General features: G+C 46.6%; 1 protein-coding gene across 1 annotated transcript in view; it reads right to left on the bottom strand.

The window, feature by feature from the left end:
• SPEF2 (sperm flagellar 2) overlaps window positions 1-19,028 on the bottom strand; it is a 64,345-nt gene that overhangs the window by 3,260 nt on the left and 42,057 nt on the right. Inside the window, exons 15-19 of the mRNA XM_044295611.1 lie at window positions 15,632-15,770; window positions 13,794-14,023; window positions 11,179-11,285; window positions 8,388-8,570; window positions 4,213-4,305 (exon numbers count right to left, since the gene is read on the bottom strand). Coding sequence (XP_044151546.1) covers window positions 4,213-4,305; window positions 8,388-8,570; window positions 11,179-11,285; window positions 13,794-14,023; window positions 15,632-15,770 — 752 coding nt within the window. The remainder of the gene's footprint in view (window positions 1-4,212; window positions 4,306-8,387; window positions 8,571-11,178; window positions 11,286-13,793; window positions 14,024-15,631; window positions 15,771-19,028) is intronic.

The following is a 19,028-nucleotide window of genomic DNA, read 5'->3' on the forward strand; positions in this document are numbered from 1 at the left end:
ATTTAGATGGTGATATCTCCTCAATGGTAGCAGCTAGAAATATGTAACTGGTCTTTCATACAAGACCAAAATGACAGCATTAGTCCAAGCAACAGAAGAGATATCACTGTTAGAAATCAAGTTGGGAATAATCGCGGGTAAAACCTGCTTTTACTTTCAGTTGCATTCACTGCATCCTGATTTCTAACAGTGATATCTTCCCATGTACTGAAGATATTGCTGTCATTCTGGTATTGTCTGAAAGCTTGGAATGGCAGCTTTCAATCAGTACAAAGTACAATAATATCTCTAGCTGCAGTCCAATGTAGTAAAATAGTGCTCACCTGCTGTCTGGGTGGGATGCACGGAGATGAATGGAACACGGCTGACTAGTAAATCCAAAAGATACGAGAAAGCTCCAGCTTCCCAGTAAAAGCAGTAAAAACTCCCACAGTTAGATACACTCATCTACACGTTTCAGATCGAAACATCAAGATCCTTACTCATATCTCTAGCTGGTACCAAACATGAGATATGAGCAGCTAAAACATCTGCCCCACCCCCCACTCGGTGAATGAGGGAGTACCTACAACTAATCCAACAAAATAATCTAAAAATATAGAAGAAAAAAATCAAGGTTATGACTTCTAGAACACAAAGGGGGAAAATATTATTGGTCCTTAAGGCAAAAATTAATTATGTCATTAGGGCTTAAAAATGCTATCGTGTCCCCTGAGATGTGCACCAACAAGATTTACTGCAGACACATTAAAAATCTACAATAAAAAAGTGAAATTTTTGGGAGGGTTTTTCCAATTTTAACGGGACTGTTAGGAGGTTAAGGGAATTTTTAGGTTTTATAAAACGAAAGGTTAATAGGGTCATCCCAAGGTTTAAAGGAGGTCTGTCACCACATTCTCACGCATTAAAGAGGTCCTCGCACCCTGTAAGGGACAATCGCAGCATCACAAACAAACCTCTTAGTCATTTGTCCATTTTCATAGCTAAAAAAGAAAATGACATTTGAGCCATGTGGAAATTAGTTGAGAAGAGCCCAAGGGGTGGTCCCCGGGCCTAATGGTGCCCAGGCACTCTCATCTACATGGAGCTCCATTCCTCCCCTCAGTCTATTCTCTTCACCTCCTTCAGCTTTCTACATTGATAAGTCCCTAGATGAAATCCTGCGCAGATATGAGAGGAGTCTAGAAGTTAACCCCGAGCTGCACAAGCTTATTGCACATGTGCAGTAAATTTGATGACACCTCTGCCTACAGAGGGGTACTGAGAGCGCAGGTGCAAGCTGAGTCCAGCAGTGCGCCTGCGCAGGATTTCATCTATGGACTTGCTGATGAAGAAAGAAGGTATGTTTGTGATGCTGTGATTGTTACCTCACCCTTTAAACTTATGTCCTATCAACAGGAAAGAGGTTAAGTGTCTGATTGTTGGGGGTTCAACCACTTGGACCAATATTGATCCCGATAACGGGGGTCCTGAGTCCCCCTTATGAAGTGACTTGACAGTCGAGCTGTCACTTCATTCAGTCTATTGCACTGCAAAAACTGGTGAGCGCAGCACTTGGCTATATCTGGAAGACCTTAAAAAATTAATGGAGCTGCAGCCGCTCGCTCGATCAACGATCAGTTGATACAGAGGACACAGCACCCTGTTCTTGGTATAGTTTGATCTCCCACCAATCAAATACTTATCACCTACTTTTTAGGCCAGGGCTTGACAAATTTCCTTGGAATCTAGGAGCCAGCTAAAAAAGTTAGGAGCCAGGCGGAGCCGTGTCATAAAGCCCCTAGTAGGTGCCCCCATAGTGCTCCCCCCCCCACTTCTCTATTGACACCCCCCCAATAATGCTGTATACCATGTTACATATACCGCCGCTCCGTCCCCGGACCCTATTGACTATATAATGGGGATGGGGGTGGAGCTCCGGCGCAGCACAGCAGTTCGCGGTGAGAGGTCGCTGGACTAAAAAGTTGGACATGCAGTACTTTTAGTCCAGCGGCCTTTCGCCATGCACTGCCGTGCTGCGCCGGAGCTCCGCCTCCGTCCCCATTATAGTCAATGGGGACGGAGATATGGTCCGGCGAAACAGCGGAAGGATGGATCCGACAGGGTGAACAGCCTGCCGGATCCGTCCTGCCGCAAGTGTGAAAGTACCCTTAGTTATATAGCTACTGAATGAGACAGAAGAAGGGATGTCTTTAACATATATATCTCCTTGAGAAGCCAATTTTATCCTAAAGGGTTAATTCAAACTGTATTCTAAACTGTGTCCTGTCACTTCTCTTATCTCTCTGCTCCTGTCCCTTATCTTATCACTGCTGCAAAAGCATCAGCCTCAGTGTAAACTGTTCTAGAGTCTGACAGCTCTTTTAACTCAAAGAATCGAATGAGTCTCTAACTATAAGTCGGATCTTTAGATTCTATTAACCTGTGACTCATCCGATTCTTAGACTCCCTGCACTTGTGTCAGTGACTCAGACTCAGAGCTGCTAGTGCTTGCCTTGCCTCAGCTCTGATTGGTTGGTGGGCAGAGAGGGGAGGGGCTGGCAGAAGCAGCTTCCACTCTAGGATCAGATTACACTCCTCCCTGCACTTGTGTCAGTGACTCAGACTAAGCTGCTAGTGCTTGCCTTGCCTCAGCTCTGATTGGTTGGTGGGCAGGGAGGGGAGGGGCTGGCAGAAGCAGCTTCCACTCTAGGATCAGATTACGCTCCTCCCTGTACAGTGTGTGACTCAGACTCAGAGCTGCTAGTGCTTGCCTTGCCTCAGCTCTGATTGGTTGGTGGGCGGGGAGGGGAGGGGCTGGCAGCAGCAGCTTCCACTCTAGGATGAGATTACACTCCTCCCGAGTCCCTCCCTGCTGCCAGCGGCTCTGCTATTGTGTGCTGTGACGGAGCTGTTTCACACGGTGCTGCCTCCGGACAGAACGGCAGCTCCGCACCCATCGCCCGGGCACCTATGAATACGGGCTGACAAATACCCAAGAAGCGCCAGGACTAAATTCCTGGTCGCCATGGCGACCTGGGATTTGTCGAGCCCTGTTTTAGGCCTCATGCACACGACCTTTGTTTGAGTCCACATCCGAGCCGTCGTTTTGGCGGCTCGGATGCGGACCCATTGATCTAAATGGGGCCGCAAAAGATGCAGACAGCACTCCGTGTGCTGTCCGCAGCCGTGGCTCCGTTCCGCGGCGCCGCTAAAAAAATATAACATGTTCTATTCTTGTCCGCACTTTGCAGACAAGAATAGGCATTTATATTGCAGGCACCCGTTGCGTAAATTGCGGAAGGCAACATGGGCGGGTTGCGGGCCGCAAAAAAACGGAACGGTCGTGTGCATGAGGCCTTAATCAATACATAATGAAAAGTTCTAAAACGTTCTGATATATTTAGTTCTTTGCCATTTTCAAAATACCTGTTTACTGTCAGTGAATGAGAGCACAGGGCCTTCAGCCCTGTACACATCTAATAATCCCCCCAACTAAGCATTTGCTTCAATTGATACAATTGTATCCAGTCTAGATAATCCTCTAAACAGCCCAGACTCCAGACTGATACATTGTAACAAACCAGCAGTTGTATCCAGTCTAGACAATGCTCTGTGAGCTAAACAGCCCGGACTCCAGACTGATACATTGTAACAAACTAGCACAGTTGTATCCAGTCTAGACAATGCTCTGTGAGCTAAACAGCCCGGACTCCAGACTGATACATTGTAACAAACTAGCACAGTTGTATCCAGTCTAGACAATGCTCTGAGAGCTAAACAGCCTGGACTCCAGACTGATACATTGTAACAAACTAGCACAGTTGTATCCAGTCTAGACAATGCTCTGTGAGCTAAACAGCTCAGACTCCAGACTGATACATTGTAACAATTTACAGCAAGGTTGTACAGCTTTAGCTCACAGAGCATTGTGCTATGCCTAGAGCAGGGCCAGAAGAGGAGGGGCATGATATAGGGATTTTCTTTTGTTTTTTTGTGAAAGGCTCCGCCCCTCAGGCCCTTTACTAGGCATAGCATGGTGTATCAGTTCTGTTTGTAGTATTCCTTTAAAAAAGGGTTGTGCCATCTGAGACATTGCTGGCATACTGGTGTGCCCTCGTTCACTTTGGGGGCCCCCGTTCTACAGAGAGGTCCACACCTTTGTGACATTGGTGGCATATCCAGTGAGTTGAGACAATCCCCTTAACCAATTATTACACTGCAGTAATATACCCTTATGAGATGCTTCAGTCTGTTGAATGGAGGACGTTCTGTGGGGTCTTCAGGTTCAGTTTCTTCTGTTTTTACTGTAAACCACAGCTCCACCTGACAGGAGAGAGGACACCAGTATATATCACGTTGCAGTTTTCCCTGTATCTGCAGTCACAGTCTTCCTGGCTGTCAGTCAAAACAGTCAACGAGTTTGCACCATTGTCATCACAAAAACTCCCATAACGAAGATGGGAAGTTGATTTTTTGTACATGAGATGATTGATCGGTGTCTGATGTGAAAATGACATATCACAGAATACTCAGTGGCCTGAGGCATGTTGGGACATTTTAGATCTGAAGCCTAACAAATAGTGAGTGCAGCTCTGGAGTATAATACAGGATGTAAGTCAGGATCAGTACAGGATAAGTAATGTAATGTATGTACACAGTGACTCTACCAGCAGAATAGTGAGTGCAGCTCTGGAGTGTAATACAGGATGTAAGTCAGGATCAGTACAGGATAAGTAATGTAATGTATGTACACAGTGACTCCACCAGCAGAAGAGTGAGTGCAGCTCTGGAGTGTAATACAGGATGTAAGTCAGGATCAGTACAGGATAAGTAATGTAATGTATGTACATAGTGACTGCACCAGCAGAATAGTGAGTGCAGCTCTGGAGTATAATACAGGATGTAACTCAGGATCAGTACAGGATTAGTAATGTATGTACACAGTGACTGCACCAGCAGAATAGTGAGTGCAGCTCTGGGGTATAATACAGGATGTAACTCAGGATCAGTACAGGATAAGTAATGTATTTACACAGTGACTTCACCAGCAGAATAGTGAGTGCAGCTCTGGGGTATAATACAGGATGTAACTCAGGATCAGTACAGGATAAGTAATGTATGTACACAGTGACTGCACCAGCAGAATAGTGAGTGCAGCTCTGGAGTATAATACAAGATGTAACTCAGGATCAGTACAGGATAAGTAATGTAATGTATTTACACAGTGACTGCACCAGCAGACTAGTGAGTGCAGCTCTGGAGTATAATACAGGATGTAACTCAGGATCAGTACAGGATAAGTAATGTAATGTATGTACACAGTGACTCCACCAGCAGAATAGTGAGTGCAGCTCTGGAGTATAATACAGGATGTAACTCAGGATCAGTACAGGATAAGTAATGTACGTACACAGTGACTGCACCAGCAGAATAGTGAGTGCAGCTCTGGGGTGCAATACAGGATATAACTCAGGATCAGTACAGGATAAGTAATGTAATGTATGTACACAGTGACTCCACTAGCAGAATAGTGAGTGCAGCTCTGGAGTATAATACAGGATATAACTCAGGATCAGTACAGGATAAGTAATGTACGTACACAGTGACTGCACCAGCAGAATAGTGAGCGCAGCTCTGGACCAGCTGTTCCTGAGCTGCAATTACCTGTGGGTGTGGTCGCCTGTGGCTGCGTGTGCTGGTGCTCCTGAATCGCTTAGAGGAAAAATCTATCCACCTGAGGCCGGCTCTCTCTCCTTCCCAGGGAGAGAGTGGGTTCTCAGGCATGAGTGAGGGAAGCAAGCCCCAGGCTCCTGTTCCCAGCGGCAGGCCATCAGGGGACAGGAGGAGCCAGCGTTTGGCCTGTATGAAGGACTCAGGGGTAAGAAGATCTGGCAGGAGTCGCAGCAATGTGTCTTCTGTCTCCCCTGAGTCTGCGGACAGTAGGAAGAGCCGCAAGGCTGGATCCACTAAGGACTACCTTAATGCCAGCTCAGGTGAGAGTGGCCGTTCCGGGGCTCAGCGAAAGCCGAGTGTTCACAGAGGTGAAGCAGATTTTGAGGAGGAAGGCTGGGGCGTACTGAGGGCTCGGGAGTCCATTTCTATCTGCGGCTCACCCCAGTAATTATGAAGACGCCAGTAAGACCCTGAGGAGGCTCTGGGAGGAGCGGCATGAGGGCTTGTGCCAAAGTGGCCCCCAAGAGGAAGAAGCAGGGGCTGCAGAACCAAATAAAGCAGCTTCAAGCTGAGATTGGCGAGTTGGAGGAAAGAAGATCTGTACTCAGAGAGAAAAGCGGCCCGTTTAAGGAGAAACTCTTAAACGAAGATCGTTTTCAGAAGATGGCAGTGGAGAAGGAGAAAAGGCAGATGGGGCTGCAGCCTGACAGCCAGGTGGGGGAGGACCAAGCAGTCGAGCAGGATAATGATGGTGACCAGCAAGATCCACCTGGCAGCCTGCAGGAGCAGCAGCAGGTTCTGTACAGTGGGCCCCCTGCATGCCAAGCAGCAATGTCACCCAACTGCAGCTCTGGGGATGAGTGTGAGACCTGTAGCCCCAGAGGGGCCCTCATGGGGGAGATCCAGCTCCTGGAGTCCCCAGTGCATTTCTAGGACTTGTGCTTTGGTGATGAGCTGCCACAGGAGACACCTGGGATCTGGGTTATGGCTTTTGAATTGCATTAGGATCCCTTTGCAGTTTTTTTACTTGACTTGGTGCTGCCTCCATGGGAAACTGTGTGAAGGACAATCTGAAGTGTAGGAGCTCTGAGGACAGGGGGTGTGCTGGAGAGCATGGACCACTTCCTGCTTCATTGTCCTTTTAAGGCCTCTTTCCCACGAGAGTTTGCGCCCCATTGCCGTATTGCGGACCGCATTTGCGGATCCGCAATACACAGGTGCCGTTCCGCGGGCATTCCGCATCACGGATGCGGACCCATTCACTTCAATGGGTCCGCAAATCCGGAGATGCGGAATGGTGCGGAACGGTACCACGGAACGGAACACTACGGAATGCTTCCGTATCTTTTTGCGGAACGGCCGGATCGCGGACCCATTCAAGTGAATTGGTCCGCATTTTGCGGGCCGCAGCACGACCACGGGGCACACCCTCCCGTGGGATAGAGGCCTAACACAGAGGTTTACACCAGGGTGGGGACCTCCATCGGCTGGCCCAGACTGGTCACTGGAATGGGCCGATGGAGCATTCAGACACCTGGATGGTAGGGACTGCTGCACTTTATTCCTAGTCAGCTCAGTGGTCAGGTACTACAAGTGGCATGCACGATGTTTAGTCTCGAAGCAGCGCAAAATCCTCCCTGTGGATGAGGTGGTTGGGAACATTCTTGGAGACCTGGTGAAGGTGCGCTCTGTGGAGTATGAGAAGTTGGGGGTGGGTAGAGCCTCTCTCCTCTGGAGTGGTTTTCCCTTTAGGGTACCCTAGCCTGTTGTCTCCTTTCCTGGTGGTGGGCTGATGCTGACACTGTAGATTTTTGTTTTGTTTTGGTGGCTGTATGAGGACATACGGCTTGCAGGCGCCGAACTTGGGCTTTAATGGTTGTGTGTGGCTGAAAAGCCTCCCTTTGGGTGGTCTGCCATGTATTTTAGTTTAAATGTCTATATGTATATTTGTATATATTGGTATGTAGTGTGTGTATATATGTTATATATTTGTACAGTGATGTATATATTTTATAATTTGAGTTGTTGGGTGTAGAGTTAGGTTGGGTGGTGGGTAAATGAGGGAAGGACATTGGGGACTTTTGGGGTAGATGAGAAATTCTGGGCTGGTTCATGGACATCTGTTATCATGTACTGGGGGCATCATGGGATGCGGGACCAGCTCAAGGCCAAAAAGAAAAAAGAAAAAAGAAAAAAAAAAAAAGTGTGTGTTTATTTGCAGTGTTGGTGTGTGGGATTTTTGTAGTTTTTTTTTGTAAGTTTTCAGTATTTTGGTGTAAATACTGTATACAGTGGGTGTTCTACGGAGAAGTGAGCGTTGTGCTGGAACGGTGTTGTCTGTACCGTGCTGAGGTGCATTATAACCTGCATTTTTGGTTTGGGTTTTGTGTTATGTCTGGTCGGATTTCTGTATTTATTTGTTACGTTTTTAAAATGTTAATAAAAGAAATACAGATGTAACTCAGGATCAGTACAGGATAAGTAGTGTAATGTATCTGCAAATTGACAAAATGTGTAATTTTTTAATATATAAGGCTTTCTTTACATCTCTTCTATGACTTTTGATAATAACCAGATATATATTTAGGGTCCACACCGGTTCTGGCTTATAAATGCAGCATGTTTACCTGTACTTCGGCAAAAAACTAAAATAGGCTGTGAAACCATGTGACAAACTCAGCCGTGCTACATCTATACACCCAAATGATGCTTTTATATATTTCATTAATCACCTGATTGTACTGCTCTTCATGGACAGTGCCACATGCATTCTCAGCCACAGCCTTAAATCTTTGCAGGGTCTCCAGGAGTTGGGGCAGAGAAGGGTACGGCCAGGGAGAAGAAACACACAGCAAGAACTTTCGCCAATTAACGCAATCCGAGCCATCTGAGAGCGCAGAGGTAATTTCTTGGATCTAGAATACAAATGGAATAGCATTCATATGGTGGATTAAGTTATGATAGTAAATTGCTTAAAGGGAATGTCCACCTTTGAGCACAGTTTAGTCTTTTTATCTTTGGGCCAACATTGTACCCTGATTAATTTCTTTATAGTGGTTGGTGCCTTGAATAGATGAAGAGTTACATTATACAATTCACACTAGAGGGAGCTCAGGAGATTACTGCATACAGATATATACAGTCACCACTAGAGGGAGCTCAGGAGATTACTACATACAGATATATACAGCCCCCACTAGAGGGAGCTCAGGAGATTACTGCATACAGATATATACAGTCACCACTAGAGGGAGCTCAAAAGAGTACTGCATACAGATATATACAGCCCCCACTAGAGGGAGCTCAGGAGATTACTGCATACAGATATATACAGTCACCACTAGAAGGAGCTCAGGAGCTTACTGCATACAGATATATACAGCCACTACTAGAGGGAGCTCAGGAGATTACTGCATACAGATATATACAGCCACCACTAGACGGCGCTCAGGAGATTACTGCATACAGATATATACAGCCACCACTAGATGGAGCTCAGGAGATTACTGCATACAGATATATACAGCCACCACTAGAGGGATCTCAGGATATTACTGCATACAGATATATACAGCCACCACTAGAAGGAGCTCAGGAGATTACTGCATACAGATATATACAGCCACCACTAGAGAGAGCTCAGGAGATTACTGCATACAGATATATATAGCCACCACTAGAGGGAGCTCAGGAGAATACTACATACAGATATATACAGCCACCACTAGAGGGAGCTCAGGAGATTACTGCATACAGATATATACAGCCACCACTAGAGGGAGCTCAGGAGATTACTGCATACAGATATATACAGCCACCACTAGAGGGAGCTCAGGAGATGACTGCATACAGATATATACAGTCACCACTAGACAGCGCTCAGGAGATGACTACATACAGATATATACAGCCACCACTAGACGGCTCTCAGGAGATTACTACATACAGATATATACAGCCACCACTAGAGAGCACTCAGGACATTACTACATACAGATATATACAGCCACCACTAGAGGGAGCTCAGGAGATTACTGCATACAGATATATACAGCCACCACTAGAGGGAGCTCAGGAGATGACTGCATACAAATATATACAGCCAGCACTAGAGGGAGCTCAGGAGATTACTGCATACAGATATATACAGCCACCACTAGAGGGAGCACAGGAACTTACTGCATGCAGATATATACAGCCACCACTAGAGGGAGCTCAGGAGATTACTACATACAGATATATACAGCCACCACTAGAGGGAGCTCAGGAGATTACTGCATACAGGTATATACAGCCACCACTAGAGGGAGCTCAGGAGATTACTACATACAGATATATACAGCCACCACTAGAGGGAGCTCAGGAGATTACTGCATACAGATATATACAGCCACCACTAGAGGGAGCTCAGGAGCTTACTGCATACAGATATATACAGTCACCACTAGACAGCGCTCAGGAGATGACTACATACAGATATATACAGCCACCACTAGAGAGAGCTCAGGAGATGACTACATACAGATATATACAGCCACCACTAGACGGCGCTCAGGAGATTACTACATACAGATATATACAGCCACCACTAGAGAGCACTCAGGACATTACTACATACAGATATATACAGCCACCACTAGAGGGAGCTCAGGAGATTACTGCATACAGATATATACAGCCACCACTAGAGGGAGCTCAGGAGATTACTACATACAGATATATACAGCCACCACTAGAGGGAGCTCAGGAGATTACAGCATACAGATATATACAGCCACCACTAGAGGGAGCTCAGGAGATTACTACATACAGATATATACAGCCACCACTAGAGGGAGCTCAGGAGATTACTGCATACAGATACATACAGCCACCACTAGAGGGAGCTCAGGAGATTACTGCATACAGCTATATACAGCCACCACTAGAGGGAGCTCAGGAGATTACTACATACAGATATATACAGCCACCACTAGAGGGAGCTCAGGAGATTACTACATACAGATATATACAGCCACCACTAGAGGGAGCTCAGGAGATTACAGCATACAGATATATACAGCCACCACTAGAGGGAGCTCAGGAGATTACTGCATACAGATATATACAGACACCACTAGAGGGAGCACAGGAACTTACTGCATGCAGATATATACAGCGCAAAAGATCCCCCTAGTGTTAGCTGTAGGTAAAACTATTATTCCTATTGGATTCAGAAAAAAAAAAAATTATCCAAAACAACAGTGTTAAAAAATGGACATTCCCTTTAGGGCCATTTTGGGCATGCTTTTCCATGCAGTATACATACAGTATGTAACTACATTATGCAGTGTAGTATGGGAAACCGTCTGGCAGTGTTACTTACACACATATAAGTTTATTTATATGGCTATTTTATGATACAACATGAGGGGGGCAATAGAAGGTATTGCATAGGACACCATTCAAACTAAGGTCTACAGTTCAGAAGTTATCACCATCTTCTCCAGGGAACTTGGAAAAATGCTTTCAATGTAATCTCACCTCAGACAGTGACCTATGCATCCAAAAGTCTGGGAGAGCGTCATCCCCAAACGCCACTGATGTAAGATCCATCAAAACGTCTGAGAATAACTTACTTGACATCAGACCTATAAAACATAAAATATAATGTGAGTTCATAAAAGAGCATCTCTACAATCCAACAACTGACCACAGGTTCTCAATGGGATTGAGATCTGGGGAGTTTCCTGGCCATGGACCCAAAATTTCAATGTTTTGTTCATGGAACCACTTAGTTGACACTTTTGCCTTGTAACATGGTCTCCATCATGCTACAAAAAGCAATGTTCATCACATTGCTCCCGGATGGTTAGGGAGAAGTTGTCCCGAATGGTTGGGAGAAGTTGTCCCGGATGGTTGGGAGAAGTTGTCCCGGATGGTTGGGAGAAGTTGTCCCGGATGGTTGGGAGAAGTTGTCCCGGATGGTTGGGAGAAGTTGTCCCGGATGGTTGGGAGAAGTTGTCCCGGATGGTTGGGAGAAGTTGTCCCGGATGGTTGGGAGAAGTTGTCCCGGATGGTTGGGAGAAGTTGTCCCGGATGGTTGGGAGAAGTTGTCCCGGATGGTTGGGAGAAGTTGTCCCGGATGGTTGGGAGAAGTTGTCCCGGATGGTTGGGAGAAGTTGTCCCGGATGGTTGGGAGAAGTTGCTCTTGGGGGAAGTTTGATCCCATGTTTTACCTATGGCAGTGTTCTTAGGCAAAATTGTGAGTGAGCCCACTTCCTTGAATGAGAAACTTGCTCAGCATTGGCAGCGTGCAGGTGTGAGAATTTGGTTGCTGCATAATATGATGGGTCATCTCTGGTTGGCATACTGTACATTGAAAGGGGGACATCTGTGGTTGGCACAAGCTGGGACATCTGAGGCTGGTGCATTTTTTAACTGGGGACCTTTTGAGGTTGGTGCACTTTGTAACAGGGAGCCTATGAAGCTGATGCATTATGTAACTGGGGCATCTGAATCTGGCACATTTTGTCACTGGGGTCTCTGAGGATGGTGCGTTTTGTCACTGGGGCCTCTAAATGGAGTTGTAGAGGGAAGGGTAATATTTTTCAGCCTAGTTCTGTTATGACGTGGGAGTGTGTTATGCTATGGTGTGGCATCTGGGGGGATGCCCTCATTTACACCTTGGGCAGAAAGTCCTTTGATTCAGATCCTGAGCTAGCCTCAGGTGGCCAACTGGCAGTTCAAGCATTCCGTCACACGCCCATGATGATGTCATCGACCTCCTGTTGAAGAGGGGGGAGGTGGGCTGCTTTTGGGCCTATATTAGCCCAAGCCAGGACAAAGGCGCTCTCTCTTGGAACTGGACTACAAACAGAGACACATGGGAACAGCTCCCTGAAGGAAGAGAGGCAGAGCCCCACATGCCCCTGGAGATGGCTGAGTAAACCTTTCCCTCCAGCATTGCAGTACCCCTAATACCCCTGCCCTGATTTACCCCTATTCACCCCTGGTCTGCATTGGGTTAACCCCAACCCCTGCATTTAACCCCTTTTTCCGTATACCACCGATAACCCCTGCTCCACCAACCATCCCCTAACCCCTGCTGATGACCTCATGCAGCATTAACCTCAGCCCCTGCAATAGCCCCAATACCCCTGACCCGGGTAACCCCTGGTGTCCAGCCCTGGGTTTACCCCTTTATGTCCATCATCTCCTGCACTGTGATTACCCCTACATTGCAGTGATTGTGTGGTTCACAGCCACACTTTAACCCTTGCACTGATGGGCTGTATTGACCCTGTATTCCCTTAACCTGTACTCATGGCTACATCCCTGGCCTGCAAGTATTAACCCTTGCAGTGCCACCATTTACCCTTTCTAAACCGTAGGGACAGTGAGTAGCCAGACGGGTGAGTTGGTATTTATATTTGTGTGAGTGTAATGTATAGATAGTGTGTGTGGGGTGGAATTGGGAATTTTGTATTGTGTAGTGTAGTTAGGTTTGTATTGTGTTTAATAATATTGTTTACTGTAGTGTTATTGCTGTACTGTGGTGTGTGTATATCTATATGTACGGTATATATATTTATAGATATAGCGTATAATTAGACTTGTATTATTGTATTGTATAATAAATACTTTATTATTCATAGTACAGTGTATGGTCATTAGTGGCCGCCGCTGTAGTAGTAGCAGTAAGTCGCACGTAGTTTAGTTCAGTGGAGTGTATAGGCAACAGATGTAGTTAGCTAGTTAACATAGCTAAATATATATATATATTTAGGCATAAATAGGCGGAGTCATCACTAGACGACTCACGCCTATTTATGATTATTAATTTTGGAGATTTGCATAAATATCAATAATTAATATTTCCTTTTACAGGCGGTTATCTGAGGCTGCTGCATTTTCTAACCTGGGGTCATCTGAGGCTGACACATTTTGTCACGGGGGTCATCTGAGGTTGGTGCATTTTGTAACTGGGGGCATGTGAGGCTGATGCAGGTTATAAAGGATATGGGATTGCTTATTCCTCACTTGTCTCCAACGTGACAAAAAGTGGCTTGCACACCGCACCAGAACCATCCACCATCCCCTGCCCTAATGAACGATGGAAAAGTACTGCGCATTTAATAACTTTAAACATAACTCACCATCAGGAGCCACCTGCAAAAACTGCTTGTGCAGTCGTTGGAGTTGAGAGACAGTGAGGGTGGCCCCCGTAGAGCTCTCTACCGGTGGGGGTCTCGGTGGTGGTGCAGGATCGGGGATCACTTTTATATCTGAGTTTATGTAGAAGTCACTTTGTTCCAGGACGAGTTCATGCTGTATCTTTGTGCTGGTTTCAATGCAGTGATGAGCAATCTGAATCAGCTTCCCGATGCTGAGAATACATAGGAGTCCAGTATTAGAGATCATAAAGCAGAAAGACAGAAGGCTTTGGAGGCAAAAACTGATAGCGTGCTGGGAAGGAGGGGGAGGGGCTAATATTTTTTCATGATTATATACTGTCTGTGTGTATTTATATATATATATATTAGGGGTGCACCGAATGGGCCTAATCCATTTCGGCCGATATTGGTACATGTCGGCAGAAAATATGGTCGGCAGCGTGCCCTGTCTATCCCTGCAGAGCTAAACATATGGGGATCCCTCAGCTCTGCACCCCCATTCCCAGTATACCAGACATAGGGGCTCTGCGCCCTGCAGCTCAGTGTAGATGCCAGATCCTTCTAAGCTACAGGACCTTTGATGATGTCATGACCATGTGACCGGTCATGTGGGTGGGAGGAGCCAGGCTGTGGACTGGTAGCGCCTTTATGATCCTCATCTGCTCCTGACTTTGGCTTGAACTGTTGAACATATGAGGTTAGCACCCTAGCACTTACAATTCCGGGTACTTAGGGGTTAATGCAGGGATGATGTGTATGGCCTCATTCACACATTGCAGATTTAGTCAAATCTGCAAACAAGATGTACAGCGAGCTTGTAGCATAGCTGTGTGTGTCTGCCTACCCAGAGCAGCTGTGTGTGGGGTGCATGTAGCAGAGCTGAGGGTGCTTCATGTGTATAATGCAGCAAAGATAGGTGTATAGTGTGAATCCAGAACAGTAGTGTGTGTGGTGTATGTAGCAGAGCTGTGTGTGTCTGCCTACCCAGAGCAGCTGTGTGTGGGGTGCATGTGAAAGAATTATTAATAAAATCATTTAAAAAAAAGTATTTTAAAAGTATTTGGGCAAAAAGGCAGTTTCGGTTTCAGTTTTCGGTCAAGGGCATCCTAAATTTTCGGTTTTGGTTTCGGACCAGAATTTTCATTTCGGTGCACCCCTAATATATATTAGGAATAATGTCATCAGAAGACTAGACAATGGTGGACATTGCCTAGGATAAAGCTGCTATTCAAAGCATTCCCGGTTGGTTCTAGACAGTGGTATACTGTATATTTGAGATGTTGCTTAGCAACAGGCTGTGTACTCACCCATCATGGATCTGCAGAAACGCTTCCGTTACAATAATACAACCGCATGCATCCGTCATAAACGGATCAGTATGTCTTCTATAGCCATGATGGATCAGTCTTGAACACCATTGAAAGTCAATGGGGGACGGATCCGTTTTCTATTGTGCCACATTGTGTCAGAGAAAACGGATCCGTTCCCATTGACTTACATTGTGTATCAGGACGGATCCGTTTGGCTCCACTTCATCAGGTGGACAGTAAAACTCTGCAGGCAGCCTCCAGAGCGGAATGGAGACTGATCGGAGGCAAACTGATGCATTCTGAGCTGATCCTTTTCCATTCAGAATGCATTAGGGCAAAACTGATCCGTTTTGGACGGCTTGTGAGAGCCCTGAACGGATCTCGCAAACGGAAAGCCAAAACGCCAGTGTGAAAGTAGCCTTAGCAGTACAGAGTCCAGGATTTCTCACCAGGACCCCAAAACTATAACCCTGTAAATGTGCCCAATTGACTCATTGTGAAATGTTCTACCTTGACATCTCCGCTAGAAATCGTGCTCCCAGCCACATGTCCGTGTCTTTATAAGCCTGCTCCGATCTTGTCACAATCTCTTGGCACATTTCTAAGGCTTTGGCCTTTACCAGTTCCAGTCTGGAGTTCACAGTTGCCTCTGAACACAGAAAGATAAAATAAGAAAAAAGCATCAGTAAAAGGCTCTAATAGTATAATGATAATATATAGGGCCAAAACTTCCCTAGTGGTCTAAGGTAGTGGAGTTTGATAATCTAGGGTAGAAGAGGAGGGTTCATATTTTATTCCTTGGCGGTCTAGGGTAGAAGAGGAAGGTTCATATGTGGTCTACAGTAGCAGGGAGGGTTCATATTTTATTCCTTGGCGGTCTAGGGTAGAAGAGGAGGGTTCATATTTTATTCCTTGGCGGTCTAGGGTAGAAGAGGAAAGTTCATATGTGGTCTACAGTACAAGGGAGGGTTCATATTTTATTCCCTGGCTGTCTACAGTAGAAGTGGAGGGTTCATATTTTATTCCTTGGCGGTCTAGGGTAGAAGAGGAAGGTTCATATGTGGTCTACAGTAGAAGTGGAGGGTTCATATTTTATTCCTTGGTGGTCTAGGGTAGAAGAGGAAAGTTCATATGTGGTCTACAGTAGAAGGGAGGGTTCATATTTTATTCCCTGGCTGTCTACAGTAGAAGTGGAGGGTTCATATTTTATTCCTTGGCGGTCTAGGGTAGAAGAGGAAGGTTCATATGTGGTCTACAGTAGAAGGGAGGGTTCATATTTTATTCCCTAGCTGTCTACAGTGGAAGGGAGGGTTCATATTTTATTCCCTGGTGGTGTAGAGTAGAATATGAGGGTTTATATTTTCCTTGGTGGTCTAGGGTAGAAGAAAAGGTATAGTTAATTCCCTGGTGATTGAGGGCTGAAGAAGAGGGATCATATTTTATTACATGGTGGTCTAGGATGGAAGATAAGGGTTCTAATTTTATTCCATGGTCGTCTAGGGTAGAAGTGGAGGGTTCATATTTTAGTCTCTCGTGGTCTAGGGTAGATGAAGAGGGTCTATATACAGTATTGCTTCCTGTTGGGCTAAGCAAGGTAAAGTAGGTGGGTTCATATTTTACATCCTGGTGATCAATGGTAGAAGAGGGTTCATATCTTACTTTCCAGGACGTCCCTCCATGACAGCACCCATGGAGGTTGTCCTATTGGTCTCTGTAGGGACAGGAAGCGAGAGAGATTAAAAGGCCCCCACCCCTCCCACTCTCCAGTGTTCTTCCTGTCCCTACAGGGATCGGAGCAGAGAGAATCTTTCCCTGCCCTGGGAATCTATTTTGGGCCGAGCCTGGTCGGGGGGGTCTCCCTCTCCTCTTCAGGCTCTGGAGGGCCCTAAGGCTAGCACCTCTCTGGGTAGGGGTCCCCTAGCTTCCCCCGATACCTGTTTCTTTCCCGCATCGCTGAGCTCTGTGGGTGGCCGCGGTATCAGGGAGCAGAGGCCGCTTCTTCCGGGTTCGGGAGCTCTGGGATCGGCTGCGGCTCCTGCGCTCGGCGCTCCTCCCGTTCGACGTGCAGCCCATGTGACCGGAAGTGCGGGTCACATGGGCGGAAGAAAGATGGCGGCGCCCAGGGAACGCTGAGCCCGGCGGAATGCACGCAAGGGGGGGTCGACTCTTCGTTTGAATGAGTCCCCCCTCCCACCTGGAATTAAGGAGGCGGAGCCGCGCGGCAACGGGTGGACCAGGTAGGACATAAATTGTGTGTCAGTTTGCTGTCCAAGCGTGGTATGGAGGTCCAGATGTCAGCTATGCAGGACACTAGCGCAGACATCCCTACCCCGAGTCATGTAAGTTAAGTGAGGCTTGTATTCCGGTTCCTCTCTCTTTCTTTGCACTGGGCTAATGGTCTCTCTCTCTTCCATGCCAGGGAGAGAAAGACACCACGGTTAAATCGCTGGGAGAACCTAGAAAGAAACCCAGAAGATGTGCTCTATGCTCAAAAAGACTGGCGGACGCATATATAAAAGCCCTGTGTAGTGACTGCCTGGCAAAGATTCTCAGAGACGAACAATCCTCTCTTTTGGCTGATCTGAGAGTGATTGTGAAAGAGGAGATCCAAGCGGCCAGCTCTAGTATAGCGCAGAAAGCCTGTGCCGTCTCCCCTCCCCCCAAGAGACCCCGTGTACTTAGGGAGTCAGATTCTGAAGAAGAAGGCTTATATCTGTCAGAAGGGGAAACCTCAAAGGGGGATGACGATCAAGGTTCATCTTATATGGCCGACGACCAGAGAAGATATCTCTTCTCGCAAGAAGATCTAGATCCCCTCCTGTCGGCCGTAAGGCTGACAATGGATATAGAGGAGGAGGAACAGACTCGCTCGATACAGGATGAGATGTTCGGCGGCTTAAAAGCTAAGAAGAAAAAGTTGTTCCCGGTAAACGAGACCTTAAAGGACTTAGTCATAGACGAGTGGGCAGATGCCGATAGAAAATTGTATATACCACGGGAATTTAAGAACAGACTATTGTTCAACTCGGAGGATACAAAACTGTGGGATATAGTCCCTAAAGTTGATATTCAAGTGGCAAAGGTGGTAAAGAGAACCACTCTCCCCTTTGAAGACTCAGCCCAGCTAAAGGAGCCAATGGATCGGAAGATCGACGGTTTGCTCAAAAGAGCATGGGAAGTTTCGGCCAATAGCATAAATACCAATATTGCTGCTACCTCCGTGGCCAGATCCCTGTGTTTATGGGTGAACCAGCTGGAGGAACATCTTAAGCGGGACACCCCTAAGGAAGAAATTCTGGCATCACTGCCTCTCTTTAAGATGGCCGCATCCTTTGTAGCAGACGCCTCGGCAGAGTCCATAAGGTTTGCAGCAAAAACAGACTCCCTAACCAATACGGCGAGGAGAGCTCTGTGGCTAAAATCCTGGTCAGGGGATATAGCCTCCAAGAGTAAATTATGCGCCTTACCCCTTAAAGGTTCTCACCTCTTTGGTCCGGTACTGGATGAGATCCTGGAGAAAACAGCGGACAGAAAGAAGGGTTTTCCGGAGGAAAAAGGCAAGAAACCTTTTGCCCTTTCGTAAGACGACCAGCAGCTTCCAGGGCACTCCCAGAGGTAAAGGGAAGACGGGAAGGTGGAGCTACCCCAAAGGGGGAAAAGGTCGGGGTTTCCTCTTTAATCCCAACTCCAAGCCTGAGAAACAATGACGCCAGACCAGTAGGGGGCAGACTCCAGTTTTTTTGGGAAGAATGGACCAGGATAACCAAGAACCAATACATCCTGGAATCCATCCAGAAAGGGTTCAAGATAGAGTTTCGCCTTCCCCCTCCTTATCTTTTTCAGACCACAATCTTTCAGTCGACCTCCCTGCAGGATCAACTTCTGGCAGACATCCAAAAACTTCTGA

The sequence above is a fragment of the Bufo gargarizans genome, chromosome 5, assembly GCF_014858855.1.
Source record: "Bufo gargarizans isolate SCDJY-AF-19 chromosome 5, ASM1485885v1, whole genome shotgun sequence".
Lineage (NCBI taxonomy): Eukaryota > Metazoa > Chordata > Amphibia > Anura > Bufonidae > Bufo > Bufo gargarizans.